General features: G+C 38.2%; 1 protein-coding gene across 3 annotated transcripts in view; it reads left to right on the forward strand.

Moving 5' to 3' along the window:
- The window catches only part of LOC141793938 (uncharacterized), a 32,276-nt gene extending 19,234 nt beyond the window's left edge, over positions 1-13,042 (forward strand). For 2 of the 3 annotated variants that reach the window (XM_074674827.1, XM_074674844.1), the window contains exons 3-8: positions 1,728-1,984; positions 2,068-2,160; positions 4,652-4,772; positions 4,980-5,032; positions 6,789-6,938; positions 11,715-13,041. In XM_074674827.1, the coding sequence (XP_074530928.1) occupies positions 1,728-1,984; positions 2,068-2,160; positions 4,652-4,772; positions 4,980-5,032; positions 6,789-6,938; positions 11,715-11,903 (863 nt within the window). In that variant the 3' untranslated portion in view covers positions 11,904-13,041. Of the gene's footprint in view, positions 1-1,727; positions 1,985-2,067; positions 2,161-4,651; positions 4,773-4,979; positions 5,033-6,788; positions 6,939-11,714 lie in introns of all 3 variants that reach the window. The other variant, XM_074674835.1, reaches the window with a different exon arrangement.
- Positions 13,043-24,832: the final 11,790 nt, after the last annotated feature.

A 24,832-nucleotide genomic window follows, 5' to 3' on the forward strand; every position in this document is an offset into this window, starting at 1 on the left:
TTATTTTGTCACCCAGCTCCACTCAGATTCTCCCAGAATCTCTCACAGTCTCTACTGCACAGAATCTGGCTGCACAACTGCTACCAATGGCGGCGCCTGTGACGGGGAATTTTGGCTTCAAAACTGTACAATGATAAATGGCGGAGCCACGCTGTCCACTCTATATACAGTCAGTGGCTCCAATAGGTATTTCCTGCACGTGGCGACAGCTTCATATAACCACATGAAGTCTCAACAACATGGGCCAAATTCACTAGCAGTACGTACATGTGCTTAAACCGTGCATCCAAACACTTGAAGCACAAATCTTGGATTCCCCAGTATATTCTTCCTTAAATTCATTTTTACACTTCAAACAAAAGCAGAACTTTCTAAGACTATGCGTACGCACCAAGGGGCAACATCCGGTTTAGAAAATTGAAGCCTGTGCTGAAGACCCAAAAGTTGCTGTTCATCGAGAATCTGCTTGAGGCTGGCAAGACTTGAACAAATTTGTATGGCGTCAAAAGCATATTTACAGCCTGGTTCAAAAAACAGCTTAGGCCTGAAATGCTGCTTTTGCTATTGGGACACACTGCACAAGGGGTCAATTTTTCAACTTAGTGGTTTATAAGATAATAAGCTCATCTAAGGTCCAATCGGAGACACAACTCAAGTCATGTGACTGACAGCTTTTCAAAAGGAAGCTCAAAGTTTGCGTAATATCAGATTCTGCTAGGTCCACTGATTGGTACCAATCCGTTGGTCAATTGGTACCGGGCCGCACATAAAAAATACTCAACTTACATTATTTAAGTTTGATTTATTTAAAAATGACCGGATTCTCTATGTCATACCTGTCTATTACTCATTCTTGACGCCAAACCCCCCAAACTAGCAAAATGGACAAAAAACCAACATCTTTGGAAAATTTCTTTAAATCGGTCTGTGGAGCAAAAAAGGTTGGGGTCTGCTGGTCGATGGTACGCACAGATGACGACGACCAACTCTAGGAAAATGTAAACACATACTCTTTAAACTTAATACATGACGTACTGACACTTTCAGTAGTTGATAAAAATGTGAATTAACTAAATGCATTAAACATGAACCATGAGTTTGACAGTTTTTCAGCCTTATCATACTGAAAATATCAAACCTTAAATTAAATACTTGAGTTTACTACTAACTATATGACAACATGCATTTTAAGGGTCACATTTTTAATTACGCATCTGTCTATTTAGAATTATCCTGACTCACTTTCATTCATTCTTTTATGATTTTTTTAGGTGCCAATTTTTATTTAAATGGCAATTCTTTGATTTATTTTTATTTTTTGAGATTTTTTAGTCAGCTTTTTGAACACCAGACCATGTGAAAAAGTAACATCACATGTGAGTAAGTATTTAGGATTTATTCAGGGGAGCTGATATCTCAACTTTTTTACAACCCAGCTTATAAACGAAGACTAAAATGAAGGATTTGAATTTAGAAAAAAAGCTTCTTGAACAAAAAAATAAATAAATAAACAAGAAAATTACCATACTTCGATACCTCTATCTTTTTCTCCCACTCCTAATTTCTATGCATTTGTAAGTCAATGATGTCTACTGACATTACATTTCAGAATCAACAGTAAAACCAAATCAAATCACATCTTAAACTGAACAGTGTGTGATCTGCTTCTTTTGCCATCGCATGAAAACATTTGCACTGTTTTGACGTCGTATTGCTGATTTTTGCAGAGACAGACGAAGATCCACAAGTTATGATTTTACCGACCGTGGGACCTCTGGACGATCAGGATGATCAGACAACAGCAGCACCAGCAGATACTGACGCTGCAGGAGGAGACGACAACATCAGCCCTGAACCAGAGCAGGTACCAGCTGATGAAGGCGCTGAGGCCGCAGTGGATGTACAAACTAACCCACCCAAAGTGGAACCAGAGACACAGCCTCCTATTCCTGCTCGAGGTGATGGGCCCAACATTGTACCAAAGGTAGGAAGGTATTCAAGTTTACGTATTCACACTGGGAACAAGTTTGAGCATTTTGCTGATGATACTGTGGTTTCTTTCTGCAGCCGGTTCCACAGGACGATGTCGTCTGTGTCAGTAAAGAGGCAGTCCAGGACAAAAACGCAGTCAGTCTGAAACTCAAGGCCGCCTCTACCTGTGTAAGTACATAATAAAAAAAGTCCTGGAAAAACTATTCAGCCTCTTTGTGGAGAGCTCGAGGAAAAATTGGCAAACGACTGATAATTCTTCGAAGAATTAACAGAAAACAAGAGTTTCTTCTGCTTCTAATTCTCTGATGGCCATAAATCTGCATCCATCGTTTTATTTTCTACGTCTAACAGAGGTAGAGAGGATCTCTGCTGCCCGATACTCGGGGTGTGTGTAGCCGTGTGAGAGGGCACAGGGAGGAGGGCACGGTGGGTGGGCTCGCTGCTGCCGCCTCACTGATGTAGAATATGTAATGTATAGAGAGGCCTGAAGCAACAGCGTGGGTGTGTTTGTGTTTAGCCTCGGGATAACAGCTTTGGGTGGAATAGGTTTGAGCCCAGCAGAGCTACAGCTCACATGAAACAGGCTGAGCAGTAAATGAATTATTGAAGACTTCAGAGGTTCAGACACAGCTGTAAGAAACAGAGATGAAGAACAGAGGGAGGATTGTTTACTCTGGAAAAGTCAACAACGACAGAATTACAGTTAAATATGAATGTTTTGGGGTTTTTTTTTATCAGTGGAGGTGATGTTTATTCTAAATCAAGGTGTTAACAACTGAATAAGTCATATATGTGATTAACAAAGAGGACAAAATGCTGGATGTCTTCCACCGTTGCTCACTGTGACGCACTGCTATGGCGTCACGCTGTTATGTAACTGATGCAGCTATCAGCATCCAGCTTATATGCCGCCTACCACAAGGGGGCACGGTAGGCTGTGGAACCGCAAACAGGAGCAGGCTTAACCGATTCCAACTGTATTGATCTAAACCAGACTGCTTGGTGGAAACAGGGCTTTAATTTTGGTTTAAAGCTAAGAAGCTCAGGATTCATGGGGATTTTGGCGCCCTCTTTTGGATATTTCATGTCTAGTCTGATATTGGTCTTTACATGCCATTACCAGCATTACAAAATGTATGCTGCAAGCCATTTTCAGAGCATTTTGCCGGACCTTCGAGACCCAACACAGAAACTACCAAAAGAAGAGTAGACTCTTTAATTTCACAACTCACTTCCTGTTTTTGATTTAAAAAAAACAGAGAAAACAGACTTTCTTTTTTAGCTAATGCTCATCTTGGAAGTTCAAAACTGTGATAGCAACACTCCTCTCCAAACTACAGTGACACGTTCTCAGTTCGAGCATGAGCTGCCTGAACTTTTCTGACTTGTAATATCTTGATATGTCTCCGTCATCTCACGGTGTTAAAAAAGTTAAAAGTTGATAAATCAATTTTGGGAAAATTAAGGCCCTTAAAAAGTATTTAAAAGTCTTAATTGTGGTTTTATGAGGTATTAAATGTTATAGGTATTCAAGCTATGACTCCAAAAATATCCATGAGTATTTATTTTCCTCCTTGCGACTCTCCCCTGGTTGGGACGTTAAACATTTGACCGATAAAGTTACAAAATAGAATAGAAAATAGATTTGTTTCAAGCTTTATTCTTACTCAGCTGGTATAATTTCTGTTAAAATCCAAACTGCAACTGTTATAGAGGGGTTGCCAACAACAACTCAAAGTTGCGACAAAGTCTTTGAACTTTTTAAAGTTTTTTAAAAGTCTGAAAAAGGTATTGAAACCAACTTCAGAGTTTTAGCATATACCCTGTCTCACATCTTCTTCTCATATCTACGTTGATCTCTTAGCCAAAGAGAGCATCACTTCCACGTACAATAGTTCACAAGCCTGATATTGATTGACGAACTCCACCAGCCAATGAGTTAATCAGGTAAAGAAAAAAACAGTCCCTTCAATATCCTGGAAAGCAGTGGTTTGGGGTATATGGGGTTTCCAAACAACAGTGGTAGTGTTTAACCCTGTAAAGCCTGACCCTTTAAACAAATAGTTAGATTTTTTTTTTTTTTTAACAAAATCCCCCCAAAATGCTGCTTTTTTATTTTGTTTCACATTTGATAAATTTGGCAGTTTGGCAACTTTTGTAGTTAAGTTTTGCCTATTTTTTCAATAAAGAAAACCTCTTTTAAAGCAACAGGTAACAATGCAGACATTATTCTTACCATAACTTCTTGAAAAAATTAGATTGTTCAACAAAAAAAAAGAAAAAAGTATGTAGATGATTTAATGAGAGCAGTCATTTTGAAAAGGGCCAAAATACAACTTCAGCTGCCTGTAGAGGAATGATAATCCTCAAGAGGGCAGAATACTTTTTTTTATCAGGTTTTTGAATAAAATGTTAAGTTCTGATCCTACTGTCAGATTTATCTCTCATAGAGGATGAGCTCTGCTGTGGAAAAAATACACAGAAAGCTAATTCAGCCTTTGAGGCTGATGTTTGATGTCTGAGTGAAGGAGTAACAGCTTTTAAAGAATTACGGACATAAAAACAAGAAAACAGAGTGAAGGGATCTGAGAAATAATGGATCATGATGTTGATGTTGAATATTTGATTCTAATTCTGGTTTATTTTGGTCTGTTTGCAGAAAGAAACCAAAATGAAGATTGAAAGCGTTCTGCAGGAGCTGTGTGGAGAGGACTGTAAGCTGGAAATCTACCAGGAAGACAACACAGATGAGATAATCGTATCTGGAAAGTATGTTGAAGGTAGGTGATATTCATGGAGATGGATGGTGAACACATGAAGCCTATAAGAGGAAATGTTTAAATTTATCTTCAGCTCCTTGGCTACCAGTTTTCAAACTCAGCTATGATGTTTTTTTCATCTCAGCAGGGTACTTTTGAGGAAGTAGGGGACTCTAGTTTTCCTTTTTTGAGCAACTATTAACAATTTTTTGGTTTGTTTTTTTGCAGATGATGTAGCAGAGATGGCTAACAAGTTCAACAACGACAACATCAAAGATAAGGTAAGAAAACTGGTCTTCAGATGAGCTCTTTGAAGGATGCAGCGTGCAAAATCGGACACAGACATAAAACTTCTACTATATTCAGTGTATATTCAGTATAAGAGAATTACTACTTTATAAGTGCCAGTTTTTAGCTTAACGGTCCGATAACAAGTCTGGTTGTGAACTGCAGAGTCATGTTAAGGTTTGTGTTTTGGTTGTGTCACTTGACATGAATGTCACGGGGCATTAAAATATTAATTTACAGTGACAAAAAAAGTTAAATCAACTAAACCAGGGGTCTGCAACCTTTACTTTCATAGGAACCATTTTGACTCAGCTAACCTGGATTAAAGTCATTCAGGAGCCACAAAATCAACTTTGTCTTCACCATAGGACTATAAAGTGTATAGACTTCTAAAATAGTTAAAATCTAATGTATAATAAACTAAACAAGGATTTTGAATTGATAAAACTGTAAATTTAATGTCCTTGTTTTTTAATTATTATTTTCAATATATTTGCAGAGATTTAAATGAATGAATAAATGTGTTTTTTTAAATATATGCAAAAATTTAAATAAAAGGAAATTTCAAAACATTGAAATAATTTAAAAAATGTTAAATTCCAAAACTTTGCAAGTTTTTTTTTTTAATTTATTTATATATTTTTTTTTTAGATATTTTAAACATTTGCAAAGAATTCAAACAATTTTGAAATTTTAATAATTTGCGAAAAATTTAAACAAATTTGAGTTTTCAAAAAATTTGCAAAAACTTTTTTTTTATTTTGACTTTCTTGTTTTTGAAATTTAAAAAATTGCATCAAATTAAAAAAAAAACTTGAAATTTAATTAATTTGCAAAAGTGTTAAGTTTTGAAAGAACACTTTCTCAACTCATCATTTTTTTGTCGCCAAAGTCTTGCCTCATATCAAGCATGCATATTAAGCTGTAACATTGGAAAGAATGAATCCATTCACAGAATTAAAATCTGTTTTTTTTTTTTGTTTGTTTGTTTTTTTCCCAGATTAGTGTTTTTGTAGATGTTGTTATCTTCCCAGGGCTGTAAAACTTGAGTTAGCCACAGGTGCATGGAAAGTTGATGGGCTGTTGATGTTGTAGGAGATGAAGTAGAGCGGTGACTTTACTGAAAGATGTGACAAATATTTAGTTCAACTAAATGTTTAACATTTTTTATTTAGTGTAAACGACTTTAATCATCAATATCCTCTGTAAGAAATATAAAGTTCTTCATTTCAGTAATATTTTTTAAAGCTACAAGGAGCCACAGCAAAGGAGTCAAAGAGCCACAGGTTGTAGACCCTTGAACTAACACAAAGCCTCCAACAAGAAAAACTGTTTGATTCATGGGTGTATCAGACAGGAACAGACTCCAGGGAAGAGAAAAAAAAAAAACACACTCCCTGTTTCTTCAGACTTTTCCAAAAGCTTCACACTGACAGTTTGTGTGACAAAGAGCCCACAAACAATCCACCACTCGGCTGAGAAACATTTTATCAAATGTCGAGGGAACAATCTGGGGTTATGGGTGTGTCTGTCACACCCCTATCCTCTGTCTCTTTGCATTCAGTATACACTGTATTCACCACACTCAATCACCACATAAGCAGAGTCATCTTCTGTCTGCTCTGTGGCCTCTTTTTGTTTCGTCCCCGCCTGGAAGCAAGTCAAAAAACAGACTTTCTAGGTTGTTGTATTTCTTATCTTTTGCTTAAGATTAAATAGCAGTAACTTTGTTGTTATTTGTGTCCACAGACTGACGTGGAGGAGGCTTCTCCTCGCTGGGGGAAGAACTCGAAGCTGGTTTTGGTTTCGCTGCTGCTGACTGGTCTGCTGCTAGCTGCACTGCTGGTTGCTGGTTATTACCTCAAGACCCACCGCAAGAACTCCAAAGGGGTCAGACTGGTGAGTGGACACTGTTATTGTCTGATAAGAGACTCTACAAACATTTCTCTTTTTTGTAGAGCTGTGGAATCAGAAGATTACATTTTATCAGGAATATATCTTTAAGTTAGCACCTTTACAGACCCAGCATTAAGAAACAAACCCCGAACAGATCCACCTCTACAGGGAAACTGTGTGAGGTCACTGTTTACTGGAGAACATATGGCTGTGAGGTCAAACGTATGGTTATCCTCCAGTTTATTCCATGTTTAATGGAGGACATGCACAGCTCATGTGTCCTTTAACTCAAAGCAGCGTTGAGTCCTTCATGTTTTCTCCGTTTAAACTCTTTGCCAGTGATCCACATGTGGTTTTAGTTTTTCCCCTCTCAAGCTGATTACATCATAACTCAAAATGCTTACATATGGGGGGGCGCACCCATGCAGTGTTTCAGATAAAACGATTGCAGCGCTGCCTTTGTTTAGTGTTTTTCTTCCTGACTTTCAGAAGCATCAAGTTTTGTTCCCAAAACTTTACCAAAGCATCTCACCAAACCGAAACAGAAGGTTCGTATTTTCACCTTAAGGTGGAGCAAAACAACGAGCCAGCGCGCATACTGTTAACCTCAAAACATTAAAGCAATTACCAAACACCCCTCTGAGCTCACACGCAGCTGAGAGTCATAAATCTCATTAACCAAGAATGCATCTGTTTGTTTTTCAGCTACACCCTGAAAAACAAATCCAGCTCCAATCACACACCTTCCTGTCACGTCATAGCTGAAGAGCACAACAAGAGTTTTAGAAGTTAAATATTTATCTGCTTTGATCACCAACATCTGATGGTTTACAGGAAATCACCAGTTACACCCAGAAAATAATCCAGGGTGTAATCTTTGTCAAGTACAACCAAAAGCTAAAACTTGCCCTTTATATTTCTTGGAAAAAAGGTTTGAGCTTTTGCAAAATTGTCAAGTTTTAATCATTTTTTATGGATTTATAGCCATTACATTTCTTTCTCAAAGTCTTTATCGTCAGAAATTTTTGTTACCGGTACCGATACTGATACCATCACTTCGCTTGCCAATTTTATAATGTCACTTTTAACAAGAAGAAAATTTCATTACACATTACTTAACTAATCTTGAGTCTTTTTGTTTTTTGCTGTTTTTTCCCACTCTGAGCCGTTTTCCAATAAAAATTAAACAAAAACTGATTGTCTGTGCAAAAGACTGGTTGCATACAAGTGATAGGTCAGTAAATACTGAGAACCAGTGTTGCATAAATTACTTTAAAAAAGTAATTAGTTATAGTTACTTATTACTTTCCCAAATGAGTAATTGAATTAGCAACTGAATTACTCCTTTGTAAATGTCTTTAGTTACTGGTAGGGATGGGTACAGAGTAAGGTACTTTTACAGGTACTGACCAAATTCTGTCAAAAGTACCAGGTACCAATACACATAAAATCAAAAGGTACCATGATGAGGTACCTAAATGTATCCTTGTGACTGTGAAGGAGTGGATGAGTAGGTGATTATATATTTTTTATTAAACAAATTGATATTTTTTTACCACATGGATACAAAAAAGTACCGAAAATTGGTACTGTTGAGTACCGGTACCGGTTGCCAGGTACTGGTTGCCAGGTACTGGGTATTAGGGCTGCCACGATTAGTCGACATAATCGACTACGTCGACGATAAAAATTCATCGACGAAAATTTTAATAGTCGACGCGTCGTATTATTGTTTTCATTGTCGTTGTCACTTAGTGAAACCAAATACCAGAAGGTAATACTCATTCGTAACGTCAGTTCACAGCATGAGGTGCTGTGTTATTGGATACTTTTATGGGAAAAGATCACTAAGTTCGTGAGGAATATTGATGAGGAGAAATCTCCACTTCCAGAGAGAGCTGTGCGCTGACGGAGGCTCTGCATCTCCGACTTGGACAGCCTGACAGCTCCCGGAGTTTAGCGTCTGATAACGTGATTTAGAGAGTCCCCTTCACTCTCTGTTACAGACAGATTTTCAGGATCTGAGTCACAAACTAGTGTCAAAACTCCCCCAACTTTTGAAAAGAGAGGACATATATCTGATGGATCTCTCGCAAGCTCACACTGCACCGGTAACACTCAGCGGGTAAGAGGAGGGGCGGAGTGCGCATGAGCGAAATAGCGCATGTATAGAAACTAAACCAAACTCATTGTCATGAAGAGCTGGGAGAGAGTCACCCCTAAATTCCACCGCAAGCGCAGCGGAGCGCCGTGGTCTTGCTCCGATTGGAAGCAGCGCGCTGCGCAGCGCTGCTCCGCTCAATCTGGAGGGGGAGGGCTGGTCCTCGGAGAGTCACAGGCTCTCGTATGAATAGCGATATCACACGATCACCATCCACTCCCATAACTTTTGATATGTCAGTCCACGCCTTGTCCTTTCTGCCTGTATCCTTATGAAAGGATATTTGGGATCATACAGAATTTTGAACTTATCCACTTCCAAGATCAGTTTTTCTTCATCCATGCCTTTGTGTTGCGTCTAGGACCCTCCGATCGACTGTTTACTTAATGCACGTGCCTTCAGATGTGGCATATGCTATAACATATGGGGGAAAGTTACGTTTTAGAGTCCGTGCATTGTGTTTTATTTGGAATCTTTCGGGTATTTTACGCAGTGACTTCCTGTCTAGTGCTTCTTATCGACAGTGTAAATTCACTGTCGATAAGAAAGCACTAAGCGAAAGTGCTCCGCAGTACATTTCAAGTGCGCTGCGCGGCGCTTGCGGTGGAATTTAGAGGTCAGACGGGATCATACAGAGAGCAAAGCCCCAATAAACAAATAAACATTAGAAAACAAGCCCAAAGTCACTAATAAGTGGTCTGTCCAACACTGCGTACAACTTCATTTCCCTGTTACCTGCTTCATTCATTTTGAGATTTTTTTTGTATAGTGCCTACTTTTTTATGTCATCATGAATGAAATAAAGATAAACAAACAAACATTACACAAGGCTGACCAATCAGAGGCGAGAACCTAAGTCTTGGTAAATGCAGAGAAAATGCAACACACAGGTTGAATTATAAAGGTCTGCACATTTTAAAAGCCAAATTAGGTTGAAACATGAAATAATCGTGATTAATCGACTAATCGAAAAAATAATCGATAGATTAGTCGACTATAAAAATAATCGTTTGTGGCAGCCCTACTGGGTATTGGTACTGTATCGTTTAAAATGTGAAAGGTACCCATCCCTAGTTACCAGGGAAAGTAATTCTTGCATTAGTGTTTTCAAAAACCTTAAATTTTGCAAAAGAATTCAGTTTTTTCAGGTTTTGCTCTGGGAATTAAGGCTCACGTGTATGTTTTTGTCTTTTACATCCATGACGTTGAAGTAGTGTTGTCTGTTTACTTTCATCCTACAAACACCACTTTTAGTCCCACAGACCGCTTGGCACTCACGCATATTAGGACGCGGTCACACTGGCCATCCAAACCGTGCCATGCTGAAGCACAATTGCCCCCCGCAGGGCAGTTCCCCCTCTGGAGAGTACGACCAGCAGTCACACTACTCCAACATGAACCAGACTGTAGCGGGTATCACACGCCCATGGCCCACCTACGTCATCGTGAAGCGTCTGTTTACATTAAGCTCAATCTCATCAGAGTCAGCACAATGAGACACAAAGAGCACTGCTACAACTTTAGAGACTTGTTGACTAAGAGTAAGCCATTTTTGCCTGACACAGCCCTATAACACCCTACGACTGTTTAAAATGATTGTCGAGAGATGCGGTTGCAGTGATCATACGTCATGGGTCACACTCGCTTTTTAACTCCACTCCCGACTTGTTATTTCCCCAGACTAACCCCTTATTTTTAACGTTGACCCTGTCATCGCTAATATTTTTTTCAAGTCAAAACAAGTTGGCTACTTGTGCCTTACATTCAAACCTAAAATAGCATCCTCTCCTTGGAGTTGGTTTGATCCAAAGACGCTGCATGAGATCCTCTCTGGCTGGAGGTTACACAGACGCACACAGGTAGCTGTGTGAGATTTGTTGCTGAAAAGTTGACTTGAGCATCAGCTCTTTGTTAAAGACGTGTCAACATGATCGGACACACACTACTTTTGTGTCTGACGCTTTTCCCCACATTTTATTTACAGCTCTCTCTTGCTCCTGGCTGAGCGAGCCAGGTCAGATACATAGTAAAGCGCCACATTTCACTGTCAGTAACGGTGTTATAACGCTTGAAACAGTAATTATTTCGATAACCTGTCACTGGAAAAAGTAACAGCGTGAATACACCTGAAATATATTTAATACAGTCACTTTTGGCCCCTAAAAACAAGACACTAGAGGGGTCTGAAATGTTGCTAAGTTTGCAACAACCTTTATGCTGCAACCACATGTAATGTTTCAGCCAATCATCAGTGGCATTATCGGATCCTGATCATGTGATTTATTCTTGAGGGACCGAAACTTGTCACCAAAAGACAAGGGTTTTTTTGATACTCTAGGCTACAGAAGCGTTTCGGTCGATACTGTAAAAGAAACAAAGTTCTGTATCCAGCCCTATTTTTTAGATGGTATTATTTTCCATGTATTGAATTAAATACTTTAATTTGATTACTGGTTATAGATCTATAACAAATGTTTTTTGTGTTTTTAGATACTCTTCTTCTTTCATTGGTCTTATTTTCCATCAATCCTCCCACATTTCCAAAGCACTGTTAGCTGCTCATTTTTCGATGCTGAATCAGCTCTGAAACCTGCACCATCTGTGTTTTCTTTTCTTAGGCTGACACTTTCCAGGTGGATGAGGAGAACCAGGCTAACACCCTGGTGTCGGTGGCCCCCCTGCCCCAGGAGCCCCTCGACAAACCCACCGTCAACGGCGAGTCTCCACCAGAAAACGGGAACAACCCCGCCCCCACCACCAACGGACACTCCGCCACCCAGACCCCCGTGGCTGACACCGAGATGTGAATCACAACACTCTTGACCTCCTGTTCTCCCCATCACCTGCTGGGACCTCACTACCCACAATCCTCCTCCTCTGCTGCCTCAGAGACTGTCTACACACTGAGAGAAATCACAGAATACACTCACCTCCCCTCTTCCTCCTCTTCTTCTTCTACATCTCTCTGGACGATGATGACAACGATGAAGCTTCTGACTCCGATGAAGACAATGACAATGCCTGTAATGTGAAAAGTTGGGGGATTATTGGCCGAGAGAAACCTGTAAATACTCAGCGTTTGGGACTTGGATCAGTCAGACCTGTCTTCTGTCTGGTTTCACAATCATTTTAGATTCACCAAATTAAGCCAAATACGTCCTGTTGATCCTGACGGACCAGCTGAGAAGGATCTTTTTTTTTTTAATAAACAAATGAAGCCAGGAAGTAGAAAGTAGACCACATTTTGTATTGTTGTAAAAAGGACTGACACACATTGAATGACTGTTTTTTATCTGTGTGTAAATCAGAAATGTTTGTTTTTGTAGCCTCTTCACCTTTAACCTTTTCAAACCCTAAAGTGAGCAACAGATGTTTGAATTTACCAATCATTGGCTGTTCTTTTCCAAAGTTAAAACCAGTTTATGAAGTATTAGTGTTTTAAAAACCATTAAAGTTTAAATTTTCTCTACAAAAAACGTCCTTTTTCAGGAATTTTATTGGAGATAGATGACATTCTTGTTGTAATGTTATTGATACTTTCAACCACAAGAAGGATTCTTGCTTTAATTGAGGAATTAATAAATTTTTACAGGCACTTCCAATCATGTGACATGAAGGTTTTTGGTATCCACATAAATGCTTTGGACTTGCGGACACGATGAAGGACTAAACCATAAATTTTTTTTACAAAATCGCCTATTTTTTCCAACTTTTGCGTCTTTTTCCGGGAACAATGAAACACAGCAACAATGAAACACAGCAAGAGCATCCTTTCCTTTCCCTCACACAGAGCCGGATCAGCATTCCCAAGACCACCTCTATCTTCTTGATATGAAACTTTTTGTATCAGTAATACATTTTTCTGTTGTTGTTGCTTTCATATTGTGCTGCATGTGTAAATACGCCTGCTGTCTCTGTACCTGTGCCTGGCTCATAAACTGTGACTGTTTCCAATACGTCTGAAGCTGGTCTGCACATTTCTCGAGTTTTACTGACTTGATATATGAACTGTATCTATGTCTGAATAAGTGGTTTTCTGGCTCCATGATGACTCTCTCCTCATCCATGTTGCCGTCAGTGGCCTCTGAAAAACTCGGAAAACCTCTGACTCTGGTCTGACTCTGCTCATCAGGGGGGTTTGTTGTTGTAGCTAAAGGACATGCCAACTGGCATCAACATAACGTCTTGTATCTGCCCCGTGCCTAGGGCTGAACGATTTTAAGAAAAGATTGAATTGCGATTTTTCTGGCAGATATTGTGATTTCAATTCAATTCACACTTTTCTTCAAATCAAGCTTTGGGATATTCACATGTAGGGCTGAACGATTTTAGGAAAAGATCTAATTTTTCTGGCAGATATTGCAATTCACGGTTTTTTAATCATCAATAGTGATGATAAATAATCTGTTTTCCTCAACTTCTACTCCTAAACAGAGGCTTTGTGTTGTTGACCTGCTTACCAGCACTTTTAACACATAGATTGTCTACAAATTTGTAAAACAGAATGTGTATAATACTTGACACAACAGATCCTGAGTCAGTCAGGAGTGCTGCAAAAAATCGCTGCTTTGGCGATCTCAAAATTGCATTGTCTAAAATTGCGATTTAGATCTGAAAACGACAAATTGTTCAGCCCTACCCGTGCCGATCATCAACTGTATATATAGTGGACAGCGTGGCTCCGCCATCGACCATTGTACGGTTTTGAAGCCAAAATTCCCCCGTCACAGGCGCACTTACATGAGGAGTTTTTCGTCTTTCCGAATGACTTTTCCGAAAACAATAGTATACATGGAAAGGAATATTCCAATCTCTGGTCAACATGCGCCGCTGTAATCAAACAGAATAGTCAATGGGGCATGCACAGAAAAACGTAAACATCACGTGATTTATCAAAGCTGGAGGACAACAGTTTGTTTATCACGGTGTTGCAATACTCCGTATTGCGAGTTTGTCGTCCGTCCAGTCTTAATATCATGTTCATTTTAGAGCTGAAACGATTCCTCGAATGATTCAAGGTACTTGATTACAAAAAATACTCGAGTAATTTTCTCAACCTCAAGGAATCATTTAATGTTTAAAAAGATCAAAGAGTGGTATTTCAAATAGAGCTGAGGCCATATTAAGAGAGTTTTCAGACCCCTCAAGCTACCTCTTATACAAAATGGCAACTAGCAACAAATCTCTTTTCTGGAGTTTGGAGACTAATGGGTCATTCTACGAAATGGGTGCCATTTGGGTCCGCAACATTTGATGAGATGTACAAGGCACAAAAAATGTGTCAAAGTGTGTTTACAAATTTTGGAGCTACCAAAGCAAGTGCTCTTATTGACATGCTGTATCAGAAAACTCTATTTCTTAAAGAGAAAAATTTTCATTTGAAAAAATAACTGCTCTTTAACTAAACAAAAATGTATTTTATCTTATTACTCGATAAATCGATGGGATTTTCAGTAGAATACTCGAATACTAAAATATTCGATAGCTGCAGCCCTACTTCATTTCTGTCAAAGTTTGGTTCAAAAACAAACTTTCCGCAGCAGTCCAGTGCTGACGGCTCGCCGCCATTTTTAAAGTTGAGGAACGTCTCTAGCTGCGTCTTACATCATATCTGAGCATGCGCTGAAAGAACGCACCCTGACAACTTTCCGTTTGTGTGGATACATGATACCTCAATCAGTTTAGGGGAAAGGAATATTCCACCCCTGTGAAACCGATTCAATGTCCATTTGGATTGGCACTTTTCTTTCAGAATGAGGTGTATACAAAGGCTAAATTCTTTCCGTTTGAGCAAATAAACCGAATACAAGCAGAATATTTGGGTCCATGTATACGTGGCTATTGAAGCTGTTGTGCAACCAGTGTCTGCGCAACAGAGACTGTGAGGGATTCTGGGAGAATCTGAGTGGAGCCGGGTGACAAAAATTATAACTTTTTTTTCTTTCATGAGTCCAATCACTTCTTGACTCTACCTCCCTACATATTTTACAATCCCCCCCAAAAATACACAAGAACGGCAGCTGTCAATCATCGTTAAACGTGACGTAAAACCTTGTTTTTAACCTCTAATAACTAATGAAAACAAAACTTTTCAGAACAAAGAGAACTTGAATACAAGGCAGCCAAATAATATCTTCAATTCACTACAAGAATCAGACGTGAGAAACATTTCTATGAGATTTTTTCAAGTTTGACCACAGCCCATCTGGAATGACTGGGGAGATGGATTTTTTGACCTATACTGCAGCCAGCCACCAGGGGGGGGGCAGTTTTTGTGGCGACTTTACTATGAGCTGAGCAAGATGACGTCCACTTTTTTAACAGTCTGTGGTGCCAAAAATGAAGTGCTTAATTTGCTGTTCATCGACTATTCACTTGTGACTTTTATGGCACTGAAAAACACATTTATAGCCTGGTTCAAAAATGGCTTTTGTCTGAAATGCTATTTTTGCTACTGGCACACACTGTACAGGGTTGAATTTTTTTTTTCTAACTTGGTGGTTTATAAGATATTAGGATCGTCTTGATCGTCTGTCAATCAGAGATACAGCTCAGCTTCCATGACTGACGGGCGCCCTACAGCTGTTAGAAAGGAAGGTGGCTGCAGGTGTAGGGCGGCTGTTGATTACCTTCATTTCACTGTTTCAGGAAAGACGGGTGATGTCACAAAGACTACGCCCATATTTTATACAGTCTATGGTAAAAAAAAAAATCACAAAGTAAAGCCAGGAGAATTTCACACATTGACATGAGTTTACAGCAGAAACAGACCAAACACAGGATTTGATTTAAAATTGCTTTTAGAGCTCCCCCTAGTGACAGAAGGCAGTACAGGCTTAAAGGCCTGCATGGGCCAAACTCAAATGTTTAAATGGATTTAATAAAGTCTAATATTTTGGCATCACTTCACACAAAGACAGTAAAGAGGCATGCCATCCATAACATTTTACAGTCACTGGTTGATACAGACAAGGGGTTGGTTCTGAGTTTGAAAAAGTGTAAAGAAGTTAAGCATTTAATTGATAAAATCTCCAAAAGTCACCTGACTTTTTTTTGAATGTCTCACTTTACCAGAATCAACCAACACAGCAATCTAATAATCTCTGAAAATCTATGATATGAACCAAACAACATGATGAAAGATGCATGCTCCTGATTTAATCTCTACCAAAGAGGTTTTATGTTTAATGATGCAAGCATCAAAATAGTTTCAAAAGATAAAAACAAGATAAAAAGGAAACTGTCTCAACTTTGACAACAGGTGCAGATTGTCCAAAGGTGAGTGTGTTGAGGTTTCTACCGAAATGCAAATCCGTGTTTTGAATACTGAGCTAAAGACCTAAGTTGGGATGGTGAAAACTGAAAAAGGCAAATCAGAAAATTCAAAACACAACATGAGTAACATGCTTCAGTGAAGACAGTAAATGAGTCAGCTCCTTAGTTTGACTTTAAAGAGGGAGTCCAGACTCTAAACAGTCCACCATAAAATAATGATCAGTATTTGGAGATCAGTGTCAATAAAATAACATTATTTGGCAGTGACTGATTGGCAGCATCTGGAGGCACCAGAAGCTCAAAACAAGAGTCTGTTTTCAGAACATACAAGAAAAAATTAAGTTGGGTAAATATGAATTCTTCAGATACTTACAGTTATGAGAATAGTGTGATCAAGTTAATATTACAACTGCATAAGGGAATACAAATAAGAAAGATCTCTGCGTTATATCAAGCACTCATTTTAAACCAACATTCAACTCAGTTTATCAAAGAAAAGCGGGAAGCAGAATCTTAAATTGAAATTTCAGATGAAGACTGATACGCTATTTGGAAAGCACATCAAACGTCCACCAATTCATAGATTTAGAGTTCTCCTAGAAAAAATTAGTTCGTTTTTTCATTACGCCCATACTTAAAAGCAAATTCAACAACAAAAGCTGTGGAGCCATGGAGGTAAACCATTCATCTGACATCTTTAGGACATGTCCCAAGATTGTATTTTTTTTTTTTTAAACTGTACATAGAAATCTACAGTAAATACTAAGTTACAACATTCCTACGACTTTTATGTTGCTATGTTTGTGTCACTTTAATTCACCTGAGGGGGCTGTGCTTAAAGTGATACTCAAAGATGGAACAAGTTGGGTCCTATCACAAGGTTTGGGCAGAAATTACCCCTACAGCAGTGATTTTGTGCAGCAGAAGCTCAGAGCGCTCGCACCAAAGATGAATCAATTTAGAGGATTTGCTGAACTGATACTGAATTGGGCGAGGCAATATTTCGATGCATCGATTCATCAATATTTTTACCTACCCCTAGTTAATAGCTGCAAAAAAATCAATAATTAGGAAATGGGGGCAGAGTGGAAACACCAACCTAAGAACAATGGCTTGAGATTATGGAAGAAATATTCAAAATGGAAAAACACAGATGGATGAAAAGTGGGAGAAGTGGATATTGTTTAAGATAAAATGCAGCGACATTAGGGATGAAAAGGCTAACAATACCGAGGATAACTGACTACTATACTGAAACTGAAAATTCAATCCCCAGCAGCGACTTTGATGCTTTTGTGGATGTGTGATGTGTAACTTTTTTCTTTTAAATAACCAATAAAAATTTAAGTTACAAAACAAATTTAGTCAGTAGCATCCACAGAATGAGCTGTTTAGCATTAGTAAAGAAAATTTAGCAGATATTTCATGGATGCAACCCACTCAGCTGTGCTGCAAATGCATGTTCCTTACAAATGTGGCTCCATTTAAAGGAAAATTTATTTTTCTCATTGTCTGAGAACAGGTGATGTAGATTTATTTATCTATTTATTTATTTATTTATTTAGTTTAATATATCTTTATTTATTTTTAAAAACATATATTTATTTATTTTAAAAAATATATTTGTTTATTAATTTTAAAAAAATATATATTTCTTTATTTATTTTAAAAAATATATATTTATTTATTTTTCAAAAAATATATTTATTTTAATTAAGTTATTTATTTATTTATTTATTTATTTATTTATTTACAAAAAAAATTATTTTTAAAAATATATATATATTTATTTTTCAAAAAATATATTTATTTTAATTAAGTTATTTATTTATTTATTTAGACGAGTCATGAAGATTTCCGGTCAAGTCAAATTTATTTAGCTTTTTATTATTTATTTTATTTATTTATTTTTACTTTTTTAGAAAGCACCACATAGCACCGACTCTCCCTGACCAAGAGCATTTAAGGGAAACATATTTGAATAAAATCAGGAAAGAGACTAAGAGCTGGATTTAAAACAGGCTGTACATGCTTTCTGTGACGCCTTGTTTAAAAACATTTAAATACCCTTATTTGTATCTGACATGTGAACCTTTGGGTTTATTTTCATAAAAGCCAGAGATGAATTCTGATTGGATGCCTGTGGCTCCTGTAAGTCTCTTTAAGGACAGGATGGTGTTGTTCCTCAAAGGAGAAAAATCTAAACTGAGTCAACATGGAGAGAAGCGCTCTCATGTTTTTTGTGGTTACAGGTTTCCTCATGGTGACCGTGTTCGCTGAAGATATATACGTGGCAGAGTCGAAGACGTGGTCAGACGCTCGAGCTCACTGCAGAGAGCAATACACTGACCTGTCAACCATCAACAGCCAGGAGGAAGAAAACGCACTCTTCAGGAAAGGGGGAAGCAGCAGGAGACCCAACGCCTGGATCGGCCTCTACAAAGACGACAGCGATACATGGAGGTGGTCGAGTGGGGGACGAGCAGTGTTCTTCAACTGGACCACACCTCTAATTGAGTCAGAAGAACGAAACAGATGCGGGGTACAGACCAAGAGAGGGTGGCGCAAAAAAGACTGTGAAATGCGTAACTACTTCTACTGTTTCCACAGTGAGATGAGTCTGGTGAAGGAGAAGCTGACGTGGGAGGAGGCGTTGGAGCACTGTCGACACCAGCACAAAGAGCTGGTCAGCCTGCCCTCTGAGTCCGCTCTGAACCACGTCCTGAGCACAAGCTTAGGAGCTCAGACAGCCCGAGTGTGGACCAGCCTGCGCTACCTGGCTGACACCTGGCTCATGGTGGGTAAGGAACGGGTGACTTATGAGGCCTGGGGGGAAGGAGAGACGCCACAATGCCCAGCACTGGAACGCCACTGTGGGGCGGTGTCACTGGAGAGGGGGCAGTGGGAGAGCTGGGACTGTGCTGACAAACTCAACTTTGTTTGCAACTGAAGTTTCCAGGAGACCGGTTTGGAAGGTGATGAAAAGGGTAGACGCTTAATATAAATGTAACAAAAGTGTGTGGTTATGATTTTCCTGGGAGTTAGGTCAGAGTAGTTGTGTTGCATTAATCTCTGCTTGATCAGTTTTCAATATTCACCACACGTCTGGTTTGATTCTCAAATCTGATTGGTCAATATGGGATTCTAAGATCTGCTTGTTTTTCTGTCACGATCTTGAAAACAGCCACTTATCAAGCTGATGTATTTTTTTTGTCAGATTTGATTTTTAAATGTTGTTGCTAGAGTTCTTCCTCTTCCAATTTCAACTGTACATCATAAAAATTGCATATCTCTGATCTTTCCGAGAGTTCCTTATTTTCGTTGAAGTTTGACCATGAAGACAACCACAGTTTGTCCATAGGGTGACATCTTCTGCCTACTCAATAACTAACATAAACACATATAACACTATTTAACGCTGGGTCACCATCAATCAATGGAGGGAAAACCGATGCAAGGATGCAGCCATCGTATAACGGAAAAAAAAGTGTATCTTTATCTATCACTGAAAGAGGAGCCAAGACATCCAGAGAAAAAAAAAAAGGAACAAAGAAAAAAATAGTTGTGTCTTCATCTTTTTATCTTCTTTTTCGAGTTAGGAGCTTGGCATCTTGGGGACTTTTCCTTCAGTTGACAGGATAGATATTCCTTTAAGTAAAACATCATGAAAACCTCTACAGGATAAAACCATTCCTGCATCTCCCTCTAGGGGTTGTACTCAGCCATGACAGTTGGCTTACCGACTGGTCAATGGTTCTTGGGTCTGTCTTTAAAGCTTAAACTGAGATTTGATATTTATTCAGCTGTTCACCACGATGAAGGATTTTAAGTGTTCAGTTACCTGGTATTAGACCAGATTGATGAAAACCTGCAGATCACTTAATCAGTTCAAACAGATTTATATAAATCTTATCTAAAGTAGATACGAGAGAGGTGGAAACAAACTTAAACTAATACAAAATTGTTGTTTGTGTTTTTTTGTTTTATTGCAATGTACTTTCTTTTCTACTGTTTTGTTTTCCTACACATGCTCTGACAGATTAGACTATGAATGTGCAAAAATAAAGGGATAAGACTAGAAAAGTTTTCTTACTTCATCCTACACCCTTTTAAACAAGGTATAATCATCTGTAATTAGAGTTGTTTTGTTTTGTTTTTTTCTGCTTCAAAACGTTGTCTGTTATTTATCTCTGTATTTTTTTAACCTGTTGGAATAAACAAATAAATGAAATATAATGAAATATAATGAATGAATGCTGCACTCCTATCTTTTGCTTTAATTCTCTAATTTTTCTGGACTTGGTTTAATGTATATTTATTTTCAATTAAATGGGATACTTTAATGCTTCAAATTCTTATTTAGCTGATGTGAGTTTTTTTATTTTTATGGGAAGGCCTGTGTGTGAAATATGCTATATACATAAAACAGAGTATAGAACAATTAAAAATGGCTTCAGTGGAATAACTCCCTTGTGTTTTCCTTTTTTTCTTTTTTCTTTTTTTTTTTTTAACATAATCATTTGTACTGCTTTACTTAAAATGCAACCAGATGTTAAAATACATGAAATCAAAATTGTGTTTCTGGTACAGTCATTAATACTTCACATTTAAAACTAGGGCTGAACGGTTTTGGAAAATAATCTGATTGCAATTTTTTGGGACAAATTCTGTGATTGCAATTTAGCAGGCAATTTTTGGGGGGCATAAGAAAGACCTGTTAGCTGTGCTAATAATATCAAATTATCAACAAGCTTTGTTACTCTGTGCTGCTAAAGTGAAAGTGTCTTGCAAAACCCAAACCACTGATATTTCAGGCATCAGCAAAAATCCAATACCATGGGTCCCCATTATTGTTAACTGTCCAAAAATAATATAATTCTAACAGATTATTTTTTTGAGCCTCTAAAACATAAAACAACAAACAGGGGAAATAAAAGAGTGATATTGCAGCCGCTATCAGTTGTGGTCCTGTGCAAACTAACAGCTTTGGTAGAAAAATGTAACCGCCTCTGGGACCCATTCAGTCACACCACACACGGTCACAAGGCCAACAATCTCTGAGAGCTGATTCTCTGGAGAGGAAGTAAGAGTGTGAAAAGCCTGACTCTGTGTGTGTCAGTGTGTGTGTGTCCGTGTGTGTGTGGAGAACACAGCCACAGCAAATTAACCATCGCTGTCACTCCAGCTGATGTGACCTTTTTCCACCCTTGTTGCTACACTCTGACAGCCCATACATGCCTGCAGCAGCCGTTCACTCTCCAGCACGCAGAGCTGCAGGCTGACGCTGTCTGTGCTCAGGCTTTAAGGCCGCGTGGGTGCGAAGGTCAGCGGTGTTTGCTGATAGCAGCGCGACTGTGACTCTGAAAACAAGGCCGTGTCACTGCAACACTGAAGATTACTGCGGCAGCAACAAGTATCAGGACGTGTGTGTTGATATCAACGCTGCTTGTTTGCACAAATGGTTGGTGTTTTCCATGTAATACTATGCTTCAATGGCCGTCATTTAACTATTAACTAGCAGCAAATTTACAACACGTACAGCACTTAGGGGCACTTAAAAAAATCACACGCACAGCTGTTGCCGCTGACATTTGTTGATGAAAGCTGGAAGAATATTCACATTCTGTATCAAAAACCAATAAATAACAAAATTATATTTCAAAATATTGGTCAAAGAATTAAGTTTGACCTAAAAATAATGATTTATTGACATTAAAAAATGTTACCAGACCTTTTCAGTGAAAGAATTAAGTACCAGAGATGCTCTTCTCTAAATTAACAAAACAAAACTGTTGAGTATTTTGAAAAGTTAAAGGCACAGTAGTTCAACACCTGACTTAATTTTGAGAAGCAAAAAAAAAGGGAATATGCTGAAAATATTTATAAATGTAATTTAGATTCAGTTCGGAAAAAAATACAGATTTTTTGTATAGTTACAGTTATAATTTATGCAACTTTTAAAGAAATTTGATTGGACAAGCTCAACCTGAGTGTCAATATAGAGTGTTTTCACCTGACATGATCAGCTTGAGCTCTACCATGTTGGAGGCACTCTCACAACAGAAAATGGAATCAAGCTTGCAGGTAATCAGAATTATTTTTGCACAAAATTGTAAATTACTGCCGTGTTTTGTGCTGCACTAATCGGTCGGACTGAGAAGAAACATTTCATATGCTTTTGACTACCAAAAATGATCGAGGTGAGGGATGCAAACACTTGCCCAAGGAAGGGGGGAACACTGTGTCTAGCTAAGCTCCATCAGGATTTTCAACGCAATAATCTGTCATTGATCTCAACATTTGAGTCTGTTCACAGCATTTCCTCTCAGCTAGGTCAAGTTCTCTGTCAATAGCATCTTAAAATCACACTTTAGTAAAAGTAAATATATTTTGATAGAGTATAACTTTGATTAAGAGGTAACTCGTGGCAGTAAATAGTACACAAGTAAAACTCAGTGTCTTTCAGGGCTTTTTTAAAGTGAGCCTCTCCAAAAGAACATCATGTGTTCAGTGGACCCCCTCTCCCATTAAAATTATAGTTGTAACATTTATCTTTTCAAACCTTTGAATAGATGATGATAAAGTCCTTCACAAATAATTTTAGAGTGCTCCATGCATTTTTTACACATTTGTTGGTGGATAGGACATCTTAAACGTACATTTTACTGTGCATTTCTATCTTTTCATCCATTCAACATTTAGTTTGTGTACCTCCAATGTGGCCACCCATCCGGGTAACTACCAAAACCATGACGTCCAACTAATCTGACTTCAGAACATTGCAAATCAATCCAAATCCTGTTTAATTTGTATGAAAATTAATGGGTGAATTAACATTAATACATAGTCACAAGCTCTCTCTGGCCTTGGGGAGAGTAAATATTTAGGTTTGAGTTAGCATACAAGTCCTAGCTAGAGCTAGCAAAAGAAGCTATTTATTCAAAATTAAAACCACATATTTCTTTTTCTTTTCTTTTTTTTAAAGTAAGCTGACATGTTTGGCCTAAGGAGTTTATTCTGATATAGTATTGAGCTACTTTCTCTGAACAGTCATAGATTAATATTTTTTACTGCATCCACTTGAAAAAAAAATATATAGTTTTTACCACATAACTTACTCATAAAAAAGGAATTAATATATTTTAGAATTTCCTGTTTTTATGAGATACTTTCACATAAAAATAGGATTTCCCATGATGCTCCACTGCATGACTCGTTGCTGCATGCTTTTGCTGCTAATCAGAGGTGCTGGGTCAGTACAGGTAAGACAGGCTTTTTAATGTGTTTAAGTTAACAGTTACATCTTTACGAGATAGTTATGTTGTAAAAACAGGATGGTTTTTATTTTACTTCAGGGTGAATGCAGCACGCCACCGTACAAAAGGCAACTTTACTGAAAAATACAACCTATGGAGAAAGATTTTGGCAAACTTAAACGATAGCCTCATTAAGTTTTCAGAGAGGAGAGCTACAACTCCATCTGCTGGGGCCTCTTTGCCTCTTCAGCTGTTTTTGTCAGGGAGCTTTTCCTACCACAGAGTCTAACACATTGGCAATCCCAGAGGGTATCACAAGACAACCTCTAAATTTCTACACATGACTCATTTCCATCCTTGAAATTAGTGTTTCCTCTGAAAAATGTTTTTTTGTGTTGACTTGTTGTCCGGATTTAAACTTCTCAGGCTGATTTAACTAAGGTGTGACCTCGTGTGTATTCACTTGGAAAGCTGTGGGGGGTTACATACCGAGGGAGGGTCACTACAACGCCGTCTTCCTCCTCCTTTGGGCGTCCCTCGCGGACTGGTGATTCCCGCCAAAACGCCGATGACGAAACGTGATGTGACCATTACCGTAAATCCCAGTACAGTGGGGCGGTGAGTCACGGCAGTTACCGTAAATCACTCCCAAATTATCAGTGGGATTCTTCGGGAAGGAAAACCACATAATTTGTTTCCTTCCTCGGCCTTAATAACAAAAATATGGACACTGATTTGAAAAAAAAAAAAAAAAAATCAAGATAAGGCCTACATCAGCTAGATTTTTTTTGTTGTTTTCCTGTATTTTATTTAATTTTATTTTCAAAAATTCCCATTTTTATTATATTTATTTATTATTTTTAAGTAAACTAATTAAACAAGATGTTGCATATTTTTTACGGCTCACGTCTTTTAAAAAGCAGACAGTTATTGTCCAGATCTGAGCCATTACAACAACAAGAGGCCCCACCCAACTTTGAAAAGTCTATAAAACCCACTCGATTCCGGGAAAAAAAAAAAAAAAAAACTGCTTTTACTATTCCACTCAGTCGATCCAAGCACATTTTCCCTAATTATTATGGGTAATAGTGATGACAAATGATAGGCTATTTAAATAAAAGTGAAGTCACCTCTATATATCTGTGGATATATGAGTAACACTGCCATCTGCTGGATCTGAGTCATCACTGCGGAGTAGACCCAGA

Source organism: Halichoeres trimaculatus, unplaced genomic scaffold (assembly GCF_033239565.1).
Source record: "Halichoeres trimaculatus isolate MK-OKI-2021-1 unplaced genomic scaffold, fHalTri1.1 fHalTri1_scaffold_1, whole genome shotgun sequence".
Taxonomy (NCBI): domain Eukaryota; kingdom Metazoa; phylum Chordata; class Actinopteri; order Labriformes; family Labridae; genus Halichoeres; species Halichoeres trimaculatus.